The sequence below is a fragment of the Camelina sativa genome, chromosome 20, assembly GCF_000633955.1.
Source record: "Camelina sativa cultivar DH55 chromosome 20, Cs, whole genome shotgun sequence".
NCBI lineage: Eukaryota > Viridiplantae > Streptophyta > Magnoliopsida > Brassicales > Brassicaceae > Camelina > Camelina sativa.
In genome coordinates, this window is record NC_025704.1 from 10,672,464 (window position 1) to 10,685,259 (window position 12,796).

Here is a 12,796-nt window from a genome sequence, read left to right on the forward strand (position 1 = left end):
AATTAATTTGTTAATATAAAAATTTGTTTGCCCAAACAAAAAGAAACTCTTATGTAAAAATTTGTAAAAGTATATAATTAAAAGTTAAAGAAAAAATGATACTTATAGAAAAATTATTTATATGTGAAAGTGATATAAAATGTGAAAGTGATATTTGTCTATAAATAGGGTAGTATATATTATTAATCAATTATTTATTTATGTTTTTAAAATAAAATATACGATGGACCTATATTGTTGAAAAAAAGATCCAACGGTGGAGAAAGCTGCTTAAGATTGAAGAACCCAAAAGAAGGAATCTAACGGTGTAAGGAATAGCGTCAAACCTAAGCCAAAAAAACCTCCCAAATTCTCTCCTTTTAAAACCCTCTCGATCTCTCTCTCTCCTCTCAGTCCTCTCTCTCTCTCGCCGCATCGCTGCTTCTTAAACCTCTCGGACGCGTACTCCTCTCTCGAACTCCGATTTAACATGGTAATCATTCTCTTCGCTTTTGCTTATGATTTATTCGTCTTCTAGGGTTTATATTTCGTGGATTCTTGATCTTAGGGTTTTCACAGTCTCAGATCTCACGAGATCGCGTCGATTTCTTCTTTCGTTTTAGGGTTTTTCTAATTTTTTTTTGTGAATATCTTTGTTTCAGGCGCTACCGAATCAGCAGACCGTAGATTACCCTAGCTTCAAGCTCGTCATCGTTGGTGATGGAGGCACAGGTACGGTACTCTTCTTCGTCTTTTTCATCGAGTGATTACTGTTTATTTGTTTCGGATTTGAGATTTTGTTGTACTGATTGGGATGTTCGATTGCTTTTTGGTGTTTTTGTGCAGGGAAGACAACTTTTGTGAAGAGGCATCTTACTGGGGAGTTTGAGAAGAAGTATGAACGTGAGTATATCAAAAGATTTGCTCATGAATACACAGTTTTCTATTCTTTATGTCTTCATCTGATTTTGATGTTGAGTTCTGATCTTGTTTCTTGCAGCTACCATTGGTGTGGAGGTTCATCCTTTGGATTTCTTCACAAACTGTGGCAAGATCCGTTTTTACTGCTGGGACACTGCTGGTCAAGAGAAGTTTGGTGGCCTTAGGGATGGATACTAGTAAGTAGACTGATCTTCTTGATAGGTTAATGTGTAGAGTCGTTTTAGAGTACGCATAGTTTGGAATAGCTCTGGTTAGGGTTTGAAATTGGCAACTGATTCGTCACCTGGACAACTGGAATAGGACTGTTATGTTGTAGTAGTAATCTTAGTTGGTATTAGAGTATGCATAGTCGAACAATCTCACTATGACAATAGGAATAGGACTTGAATTGGTTGATTTAGATGGTTTCATTTGGATATATATCTAATCTTTAATTTTCTTGCAGCATCCATGGTCAGTGTGCCATCATAATGTTCGATGTCACAGCAAGGCTCACATACAAGAATGTTCCCACATGGCATCGTGATCTTTGCAGGGTGTGTGAAAACATCCCGATCGTTCTGTGCGGGAACAAGGTTGATGTGAAGAACAGGCAAGTGAAGGCGAAGCAGGTCACATTCCACAGGAAGAAGAATCTGCAGTACTATGAGATATCAGCAAAGAGCAACTACAACTTCGAGAAGCCTTTCTTGTACCTTGCTAGAAAGTTGGCTGGAGACCAGAACCTTCACTTTGTTGAGTCACCAGCTCTTGCTCCACCAGAGGTTCACCTTGACATTGCTGCTCAGCAGCAGAACGAGGCCGATCTTGCAGCTGCCGCAGCTCAGCCACTTCCTGATGACGATGATGATGCATTCGAGTAGATCTTCTAAAATGGCTGCCATGGTTTTCTCTATTATGCTGTTTTTGATTTGAGGTTACATATAAATCAATCGGTCTTTTCATAACAGATATTGAGAGAATTATATTGGGATTGTTTTGTTTGGAACCCAAAGAGAGTTTGCATCTAAGTTTTTTTTCTGCCAAAAAGAATATGTGGTTATTGCAAAACTTTATTCCCATCCTCTTTTCTATTAACCAGTTGATGGATTTCTGATGCGACATTTAGCTACTTGGTCAAGATAAAACTATATATTAATCAGCATTAGGCATAAAAGGATTGTAATTAGCTGTGCAGTTTCGAATTGGTAGTCACCATTAGTGTTTCAGTTCCCTTACAGCTTGTATTCTCTCTTATTGTATCTCTCACAGGCCATGTCATGAATCACCATTAGTGTTTCAATTCCCTTACAGCTTGTATTCTCTCTTATTGTATCTCTCACAGGCCATGTCATGAATCACCATTAGTGAACATTGCAAGTTTTTTCCTCTAAGTCAACACAAAGATAAAAAAGGAAAGATGTTCGCATTTACATTCACAAGTTCGGAATAAATCGAAAAACCTGATTCGAAACTAGAGTGACATTTGTACAACCTACCCTCAAATTTATTCTATGTGACACAAGTTTTAGTTGTCAATGCTGCTGCTGGTGCTATCTGTATGTTGTACTGTTGTCATCAGAGATAAGGTTTCTTATCTGCATCAGATGTTCCTCATTCGAAATGTTCAATCTGAGACGGAGATTTGTAATCCACGTTTCTTGTTCCCAAGTTATAATTGGTCCAGATGCGTGCAACCTCTCAATACTGCTTCGGTATGCATCCAACTCTAACCTATGAACATCAGCTGCCTCGGAGCCTTTTCTTGGAATCTCCAACTTCTTCATCTCCATGCTTCCGTAGCCACAAAACGATGACTCTGTGTCACTAGTGTTACCAGTTTCTCTGGGACTGAATGAAACAGCACTGAGACCATCTGTATCCATGCTACAACTACCAACAGAAGAAGCAACACTCTCTCTATCTTCTTCTTCTGCTTCCATCATCTTCTTCTTTTTCTTCTTCTTCTCTCTATCTTGATTGTGCGGTTCAACCAAAGAGTAGGTCCGTTTCTTTAGACCTTTTGACAAAATCACATCAGACTCATCAAGCTTGTCTTTGCTCTCAGATGATATGTAGTCGCCTTTGGGATTCACCTTTCTCCTTAGTTCTCCAGTTGAAGTCTGTCCGCTTAACCTTGATGCACCCTTCAGCCAAATGGTTAAACAAACAAAATGTCAGCTCAAAAACAAACTTTGGAAGATACAGTCACAGTGGAAGAAAAAAACAAGTACCTGTCCGATCATGATCCACTCGTTATCTTGCCAAGATTGTCTAACACGAATGTCGGATTTGGTTACCTTAAACTTAAGTGAGGAACCAAGCAATCTAATCAAGAAACAACCATTCTCTAAAACCTTGGAAACGATTGCCATCTTCCAGGAACAACTTTCGAAAACCTCAAGAATGTCACCAGGAGCCCAAGAGTCTAGGACTTGTAAACGAGGAGGCTGAGGCCTCATACTCTTCCTCGGAACCCTCACCGTACCATCATCGCTTTCATACATGACAGTGTAGTAATGCCCATTTCCTGATATTATCTCTGCAGACCGCCAAGCACCAGATGGAACCGATGATTTGCTCAACACTTCAACTTTAGTTCCCTTTCTGAATCTCATCATTGCTGTTACAAAAAAACACCATAATGTGAATATCTTTTTCACATTCAAGCTGCTTATAAAATCAGAAATTTAACAATAACATACGGTTAAAGGTCTAGCCTTTAACAATCAATCTGGGCAAAAAATAAAACTCAAAGTTGTTATCCTTGACTTGAAACCACAGAACAAGATAAAACCAATCACAGATCAAAAAAATAGTTTCTTTTGATGATCCTGACAACAAGTTGGAGCAATAAGATCCATTAGAATTCTCATTCACATAGCAGAAACTTCAACTTCAATCCATTGGTATAATAATTAAAACATATATCATCATCATCAGATGCTTTTGCTTCATACATAAATCACTAGATTGCAGAAAAAGTCCTAAGATTGAGATTCCATTTTGAAGGATCAATCTAATCTTCATTAGTTAGAAATTGATTAAGGGAAGATAATCACTACATTAAGCGGACATGAAAGAGAATTAAAAATTCAAAAATAAAAAAAAAAAGTTCAAAAAATTGTGAGTTGTGAATTTGTGATTTACCTTTTCGTTTTGAGGTCAGTGGATGCTTTAGCAAGCAAAGAAAGACATATGAAAGAATGATTCTTCTTCTGCTGCCAGAAACAACAAACAAAAACTTCACTTCTTTGTTTTTTTTCTTTGATTTTCTGGGCAACCAAACATTAGATCAAAAAGGGGTGTGTAAATAAAAAAAAAAAAAAAAAAATTAAAACGTATTTGCAAATAAATTAATAAAAAAGGGAAAAGATAAATTTATATATTCCACATCAGCAAAACTAAAACTAAATAAAATCAATTAATCGTTTTAGTTTTTTTTTTTTAAATGAAGAAGAGAAATAATAATAGTTCAACTTGCGAACCTGCAAATACAAGAGTAGAATTATCCAAAACCCGCATGAGAAATGGCCTTTTGTTTCATTTTCTTTGATATAAGATTTATCTCTTTTTGAAATTATTGGGTGAATATAACCATATAAACAAAAACAAAAAGAATGGGTAAGTGACAATAATTTGATGTTTTATAAATTAAGAAAAAAAAAAAAGGAGTAAGATTGATGTTTACTTTTACAAAGTTACCAAACCAAAATTGAAATTCATTTGAAGTCATTTGAACACTAGTCTTTCAACCTATTTATATGGTAATCTATTTTAGTCAATAGACCACTATAAATTGGTTAATTGTTTCTACATTTTTCGTTGATATTTTTTCTTTCTTTCTAGGAATAGGAGTGGTGTATGGCATTCAATTAATTCAGTAAATGATTTGATAATAGATCTGATATGACTTGACAAAAAATATATACATTAAATAGGGAGAGAGCAAAAAATAAAAAATCTGTAAACTAGAAAAGCATAAATTTGATCACCTCGTCTGAAATTTATTTTAAAGAGATGACCACATATGAAATACCCTATAACTTGTAGATTCATAACTTCAGTCTACTGACTACATTGATCGTCTTGGTTCAGATAATCCTTTTTGGATTTCGTCTGTGTGATTCGTTTTTCTTCGACATATCAAATACTTACACACACACACACACACTCTTATGTACTTCATTCTCGGATAATTATAGAAATTGTATTATAATTCATCCCTATTATCATATAGAGTTCATCAATAAATAAGACTATAATAAGAGTACAGACGTTACGTTATTTGTTCGTTTCTTGGTGAACACGAGCAAAGTGCGTGTTCGCTCGGGTGTGCCAAAAGTTTCAACATAATTACTTATTATATAAAAGAATAGGTTATTATGAAAGAAAAAAAAAGAAGAACAAAAACCGTAATGTTTGAGGATGGTCAAGTCAGGGTCAGGTGGCTTTATAGATAATTCCCAATTTAATTTTCAGCATAAGAAAAGATATAGAGATCGTACGGTCCTCGATCATTTGGCTTCTAACGAATAAAAAATGGTCTTTTGTTTACATTTATTTTAGTCGTTGTCGTGCAGTATTTATTGTTATCTTCTTGATTTCACAACGGATCATGGCATCACTTGTACACATTTTTTCGTAATATTTGGATGTTCCCCATTCATTTCCTAATGGTTCATAAGATTTTACAACTTTTGGATTCCATTTCTTTAGAAAAATTTAAATTGCTTCCTAATTGTATGAGCTCATGAATAAAAACTGTATGAAGGGTGTCCAAGATTTTTTCTACATACGTATAATAAAAAAAAAAACATAATCCAAAATCTTGTCTACTCTGTAAAAATTTGTAAGCAAAGCACACTTTTATCTTTGGTTTTTGGTAACTTTTGGCTTTTCCGGATAAGAATGAAGCATCATTGGAGGACTATACTACTGCGCCTTCCATGCATGGAACTTCACTCTTACATCCTTCACTTCTGATCCACTCTAACACCGAAGCACAGTCCTCTCTTGTTACGAATTGCCTTGCATTAACAGATTTCACAAACCATTCATTTACCTAGAGAATATTATTAACAAACCAAAAGAAAGCCTAGTTGAGTGTTATGTTTGATTTTTTTGTACCTGTTTCTGGAGCGGTATATCTTTAGTTCAGAAGCTTCTCGAGAATCTAATACGTCTTTGCTCATCCTGAGCGACTCGGGTATCTCCAACGTCTCTGTTTCATTCTCATAAGCATCGTATATGCATTGAAGTATCATATCCTGTGGGAGAACAACAAATTATCATCATATGCTTGATTGACAGTAAACAATTAGTTACTTAAAGAGTTTGAATAGAAGAGAGCCCCTCTTAAAGTTTTTAAACATATACCAGAGGTTTGGAAGCATTAAGCCAGTGGTAGATAGGCTCACACCGGAACCATGTCATTTGCCTTTTTGCAAAGTTTCTGCATATCATGATATGCAAAACCAAGTCTACCCATTTTAGTATTCTCAATCACTATTTCGTCCAAAAAGCTTATACACTAGAGATATTTCAAGTCTTATGTAGAGGAATCACCTGGATGCTGTCTGAAATCTGTTCAAGAAACCATAAAAATCTCTAGGGGAACTTTCACCCCCGTATCGACTGCAATATAATAGATATTCCATGGCCTGCAAACAATCAATATTTCAATCGTTAATCCAAAATGGTATCAAAGTAGTAAAAGTGCAGCAAATAAATTGATATGATGAGCTCGTAAAGTATAGCTTTTTTCAACTACACAAGTAATATGCTAATATTAACCAGAAAGTAACTGTTATATGTAATGTCATGCAATTTCTAGAACCAAAATCCATATTCTTCACTGAACTGGACATGCTGCAAAATTAACAGCTACAATCCGCTGCAGAGCCCTTGGCTAATAATAATGACTATGCACTAGATTAACACAAGAAATCTTTCTCTTCTCACTTCTCAGTTCGTTATGCACAACCCATTACAGAAGTAAGAGTTTACCTGTCTGTACCCAATGGCACGAGTTGCAGGATTTGTGTTTGGAAGAAGACCAATATCAAGAAGCCATCTAGCTTCTGACAAAACTCCATTGGGTCCTGGAGTTGAGAGACAAAGCATCAAGGAAAGATGAACTCAGAAGCAATGCCAGGCAAACATATGTAAAATTGCATACGGCACAGCAAAGAACATGCAAATTGTCTTCAAATAAAAAAAGACTTATTACTGTCAGGTGCCATGGGGCTTGCAATTGTATCCTTGCTAGTTATTACTAATTAAGTAGTTGCACTTATTTTTTTACCTGAGAGCATGTCTTCACATCTGAAATCAATAGATCTGTAGAGAGCAACCCGTGGGGATGACAGGAAAAAACAAAGGAAGTCATAATCCAAATCTGTCTCTATGTTTTGGATAGCAATATCAGGAGATGAACCGTCCTCAAGAAAGTCATCAACATCAGGAGAATTCAAATTTTCTCGAAAAGAATCATATGGAATGCGAAAGGAAGACGGAGGTAATCCAGTTGACTGCCAGTAAAAGAAAACATTCAAAGCAAGATGAATAATGCATACAATCCAGAATGAAACAACATGATAGTTCCATCAACCTATCAGGTAAGAAATCATTTATCTACAGGAGCAAGATAATTCGAAGCAACTCCTTCAAGCAGAAGGTTAAAGTTAACAATTGTCAAACCTTGAGTATCTCGAGGCTACGCCGTAGTCTGTACCAATCATTACGAGGCAAAGAACAGGCTTTTGGATCACCAGCATTGACAACCATTTCCACAGCTGCTTCCCAGTCATGTTCGGTTTCAAAATTAACTAGCATATCATGGACCGCAGCGGTGACTTCTTGAGAAGGTTTAGGCACATCCGGCTTCCCATAGATATACCTAACATTAACAAGAGCATGAATGATGGTGAAATCAAGATTTTGCAGTACATTTTGATTGCTTTCAACATTATACGAAAGAGCACTAAACGAGTATACAATCTACTACCATACCATCGCAGGTACAATCCAGTGCCACCCGTAACTATGGGAACACGCCCTCTTTTAAGAATATCTTTGGTAGCTTGCCTTGCATCATTACAAAACTGCCCCACAGAGTATTCTAATAAAGCATAAAAAAAATGTAAAACGTTCTAGATTTTTCATACACAAGTAGTCATATTTTACATTTATGGCATTTGTAAAACAAACCTTCAGAGGGGTGCAAAATGTCGATAAGATGATGAGGCACCTCCTGAATCATTTGTAAAACATAGGAACTGAAGCTTAAAGGAACTTTCATGTAGATTCAAGGCACCAAAACATGAGATAAAAAATGAATAAATCTTACCAAATATTCAGAAGGATACCTTTCTATCTCTATCTGATGGCTTGGCTGATCCAATATCAAGGCCTCTGTACACCTGTGGTTTGGGGTTAAAACAAAAGCAAGACCCTTTTTTAATAACACCAAAACATAGATGCAAAGTTCTGTAAATTGATCAAACTAAAAACTTCAACTTTAGCATTTCGGATACAATTTAGCCTCAAGGGTTCAAATTGAAAAGTGAGATAAGGAGCAAGGAACGGACCTGAACGGAGTCAGCACTAATGATTTCGCCATTGAGACGTTTGGCGAGCTCCATAGCAAGTCTGCTTTTTCCGGCACCGGTAGGTCCAGAAATCACAATCACCTTCTCCTTTTCAGACTTTCTCTTATTGGTCCCGTTCATAGGAACAGAGCAAGCCGTGGCTCCGCAGAAGCTCCTGCGCAATACAAGGCTCGGCGGCTGCAGCCTCAAGTAACACGCACGGCTCAAAAACACGCCACTGCTAATCACCATTTTAAACGGATGAAGAAGCTTTAAACACTACAGTACGGAAGCTAGAAGAGATTAGCTAAGTTTGATGGAAGGGATGACCCGCGCAAAAGCTCATCTCAAAGAGAAGAGAGACGAAGACACTGAGCGAGAGGGATTAGATTAGGAGAGAACTACGGTTCGGTTAGGTTTACAAATTAACCGAACCCTAACCAAATTACGAACCGAAATTGAAACGGTTTAATTAAACCGAGACGTTCTAAAAACATTCTTGTTTTTGTATTAAATAAATCATTACAATACGTTACCATAAATTTGTATTAAACATTCTTGTACATGTCTCATTCTAGAAATGACTTGAAGAGTTCTAGAATCAGTCAGATCTAGATGGACGTAGGGATCAAATAAAGCCGTGAAAGTTTCACAATAACAAATATATAATCCAATTAGAGTTAAATACTGTAATTAAAAACTTATATATAGATATCAAGTGATGATTACAAATTAACAAAGTTCATAACTTTGATTAGTAAATTATACGGTTGCAGTTGAAAAAACCCAAAGAACGAAAGCACATAGAAAGAGAACAAGAGGGATTATGTGAATAGCTCTCTCTCCGTTAGTAGACTTGTTGTGAATAGATAGTTCCTTCTTCGGGACGTCGTAGGCTACGAGACCGTCAGCGGTTGGAAAATCCGGCGAGAGGTTAATCAGAAACTCTTCGGATGGACGAGAACTTATCTGTAATCTCTGCATCGTGGGGTTGTGGCGCCTTAATTTTGACTTGGAACTATATATATGGTCTTTGACAACTTTGCAGTCTTATATGTTATACGGTTTTTATATTCATCACAATCTCAACATTTATATACTTATAAGAATTCAAAAGTCAAAGCGTAGAGTATGCTCTGAGACATTTAATGTTGCATGCAAACTCCTGAAGTTATGGCTTAAGTTATGATGGATATATATATAATCTCATGAGCTTTGCTTTCAAAAATTTAAAGTTGTTAAAGTAACTTTTGATGGTAAGTAAGACTAAGATTCGGTTAGTCTCCCAAGAAGAGTTGAAAATTGTAAAATGAAAGAAATCAAAATTCCTTGCATGTATATACCCTTTTGGATAGATTGAGTATCAAATTAAGTGTAGAAATACGGGAAAATTTAGTAGATGATATTGGTTTGAATCATACATTTGAAATGTAAACCTTATTTTAAAAACTCAGATTCATATAAACCAAAACTTTATTTTCTAACTGATAACATATAAAAAGCATTGACAAATATGGCATTAGGTGCTAGTTTAATCTTTTTGCAACATAATTAGGTTTAACTAGTAGTATAGGTGCATTTTAAATCGAGACATCGAGCGTTGACAAAAAAAGCATTAGGGATATATAAACTCCTTCATAAACTTTTAAGATTTTTGTTTGAGTGAAGCGATGTTGAAGGTGCACATGTGAATCTTTTCTTCAAAGTCAAAATGCGCGTTCATATGACACTGGACTTGTTAATTTTTTTATATATCAACCGGTTGTAACAAGTGCATAAACTAATATATAGTCTGGAATATATGCTGTACAAAACATTTTTTTTTAATTATTATTATTAATCAAGAAATTCCAAGCCTAACGGTGACCAAACCAACGTTACTTCTCTTAATAGCTAATATCAAAGTTATCGATATATATATCAACATTATACTTAGGAGTATGATTACTTGGAAAAAGCAGTACATGTGGAGTAACTTCTTTTGAATAATCGTGCTCTACTCAAATCTGGATCTATCTATTCCTTTCATATGATTAAAACTTTTATGTGGCTAATTTAAACTTGAAGAAGTCAAATGTTTAGGAATAGAGTCGGCCAACCAATGGTAAGGGTTGTCGTAGTGCCTGATCATATCCGTTGACCAATCAATGAAGGAAGCAGCCAAAAGGGTTTTTCAACTAACCACAACAAAAGCGGACGTTGTTGACCAATACAAAAACTAGCCACAATCAGACAAATTAACCACAGTAAATGGTTACAGGTTACTTACGATGTTTTTTACATAATCATGGTGAATAAAATACACACTCTTTTAACTCGAAATTGTGTTATTCAGTTCCATAAAATTTTCTTATTGATTAAAAAAAAAAGGTCATTATGAATCCGTTTAACGGACGTGCACACAACCCAACGTGGCAATTTTCCCCAAAGATTCGATCTTTTGTTTTTTCAACATCCACACCCGATCGGTTGAATAAGACGACAACTTGGCACAGACACAACTTGCCGATGCTAGTTAATGAATGGTCCTTTTTCAAATAATTTATGACAAGCCTGACCTATAAAACATTGTACATGACTCTCTATAACTATCATTAATTAATTGTAAGTTATGACTGTTTTACTAGATTTGACCATATGAATTCATCCAAAACTATTTCATATTTCAGTTTATAAATTATGTTATTCAAAATACGAAATACTATATCGATATCAATATTCAAAAGCTATGACTTTTAATATTACTCATAATATATAATTCAACGAATTCGTAATAAAATATACAACTCCCCATGTGTTGTTTTGTTTTGGTCTAGTTTGACATATTCTGTGCTCTTTGTTCTGGCCACGAGAGTGTTCATCTGAAGAAAAGAAAAATGAAGTCAGAGAAGCTCTAAAGCCCCTCTAATGGAGGACAAGAAAGCAAACATAATCGCTGCTATATCAATCTTAGCTCTTCTCGTGGTGATAATCGCCGCCAGAGTTTCTCTAAAACTCTCTAAACCGTTCTATCTCATCGCCGGCGTCGACATTTCGTTGATCCTCGCCGTGTTCTGTTTCCTCATCATCCGAATCCGTTACAACAGAGAAAGGAAACTCTTGGTATCAAGATTCCTCTCCGAAGGCAGAGAGCTCCGAACCGAGTACAGTTTCTTGAGAAAAGTCGCCGGGGTCCCGACCAAGTTCAGGCTCGAAGATCTTGAAGAAGCAACCGACGGATTCAGATCTTTGATCGGAAAAGGCGGTTCCGGCTCGGTGTTTAAAGGGGTTTTGAAAGACGGAAGTCAAGTTGCGGTTAAGAGAATCGAAGGAGAAGAGAAAGGAGAAAGAGAGTTCAGATCCGAAGTAGCTGCCATAGCTTCTGTGCAGCACAAGAACCTTGTTCGTCTCTATGGCTACTCCTCTGCGGTTAGCGCGAACCGTCCGAGGTTTCTTGTCTACGAGTATATCGTAAACTCGTCTCTTGATATTTGGATATTCCCGGAGAAAGGAAACAGAAGAAGAACAGGAGGAGGATGCTTGTCTTGGAACCAAAGGTATCAAGTTGCTATAGATGTAGCTAAAGCTCTTGCTTATCTTCACCATGATTGTAGATCAAAGATCTTGCATCTTGATGTCAAACCAGAAAACATTCTTCTTGACGGGAGTTACCGAGCGGTTGTAACCGATTTCGGACTCTCTAAGTTGATCGCTAGAGATGAGAGCAAAGTGCTAACGGACATCCGCGGGACTCGAGGGTATTTAGCCCCCGAGTGGCTTCTTGAACACGGTATCTCGGAGAAGTCAGATGTTTATAGCTACGGGATCGTGTTGTTAGAGATGATTGGAGGACGGAGAAGTATCTCAAGGGTAGAAGTGAAGGAAACGGGGAAGAAGAAGTTGGAGTATTTCCCAAGGATTGTGAACCAAAAGATGAGAGAAAGAAAAGTAATGGAGATTGTAGATCAACGGCTTGTAGAGACCAATGAGGTAGACGAAGAGGAAGTGATGAAACTGGTGTGTGTGGCTATGTGGTGTATACAGGAGAAGTCTAGGAATAGACCTGATATGGTTATGGTGATTGAGATGCTTGAAGGGAGAGTTATGGTTAACGAGCCGCCTGATTCAGATGTTGTTGTGGTCGATCTTTTGGCGGCTGATGATGATGATGATGGTAGTAGTGGTGGTGTTCGACGGGTGATAAATGTTCCGAGGTTGCAAATTCAGAGGGAGAGGAACTTTCGTTTACCATCCGTTTGTTCTAGTATCATATCTCCCATCTCTCCACGCTAGTGTTATCATTTTTGGTTTGTTTCAATCTAATT

General features: G+C 36.6%; 5 protein-coding genes across 6 annotated transcripts; 2 read left to right on the top strand and 3 right to left on the bottom strand.

Moving 5' to 3' along the window:
• On the top strand, window positions 292-1,998 carry LOC104770378 (GTP-binding nuclear protein Ran-2). The gene is made up of 5 exons (XM_010494792.2): window positions 292-472; window positions 642-711; window positions 826-882; window positions 980-1,097; window positions 1,367-1,998. Exons 1-5 carry the CDS (start codon window positions 470-472, stop codon window positions 1,782-1,784), a joined length of 666 nt encoding a protein of 221 aa, XP_010493094.1. The 5' UTR covers window positions 292-469; the 3' UTR covers window positions 1,785-1,998.
• LOC104770379 lies at window positions 2,124-4,214 on the bottom strand. The gene is made up of 3 exons (XM_010494793.1): window positions 4,051-4,214; window positions 3,135-3,523; window positions 2,124-3,047 (listed from the first exon to the last, which is right to left on the bottom strand). The coding sequence occupies exons 2-3, from the start codon at window positions 3,519-3,521 to the stop codon at window positions 2,454-2,456; spliced, it is 981 nt and encodes a 326-aa protein (XP_010493095.1). The 5' UTR covers window positions 3,522-3,523; window positions 4,051-4,214; the 3' UTR covers window positions 2,124-2,453.
• LOC104770380 (tRNA dimethylallyltransferase 9) lies at window positions 5,674-8,856 on the bottom strand. 2 transcript variants are annotated; one of them, XM_010494794.2, is made up of 11 exons: window positions 8,493-8,856; window positions 8,271-8,324; window positions 8,113-8,155; window positions 7,915-8,023; window positions 7,603-7,801; window positions 7,208-7,433; window positions 6,910-7,004; window positions 6,469-6,563; window positions 6,280-6,355; window positions 6,031-6,170; window positions 5,674-5,930 (listed from the first exon to the last, which is right to left on the bottom strand). In XM_010494794.2, exons 1-11 carry the CDS (start codon window positions 8,742-8,744, stop codon window positions 5,831-5,833), a joined length of 1,389 nt encoding a protein of 462 aa, XP_010493096.1. In that variant the 5' UTR covers window positions 8,745-8,856; the 3' UTR covers window positions 5,674-5,830. The 2 variants fall into 2 exon arrangements, with proteins under 2 accessions (XP_010493096.1, XP_010493097.1); XM_010494795.2 differs by having other exon boundaries at window positions 8,252-8,324; window positions 8,493-8,617.
• LOC104770382 lies at window positions 9,094-9,613 on the bottom strand. The gene has a single exon (XM_010494796.1). The coding sequence runs from the start codon at window positions 9,474-9,476 to the stop codon at window positions 9,255-9,257; it is 222 nt and encodes a 73-aa protein (XP_010493098.1). The 5' UTR covers window positions 9,477-9,613; the 3' UTR covers window positions 9,094-9,254.
• LOC104770383 (probable receptor-like protein kinase At5g20050) lies at window positions 11,261-12,784 on the top strand. The gene has a single exon (XM_019241787.1). The coding sequence runs from the start codon at window positions 11,400-11,402 to the stop codon at window positions 12,762-12,764; it is 1,365 nt and encodes a 454-aa protein (XP_019097332.1). The 5' UTR covers window positions 11,261-11,399; the 3' UTR covers window positions 12,765-12,784.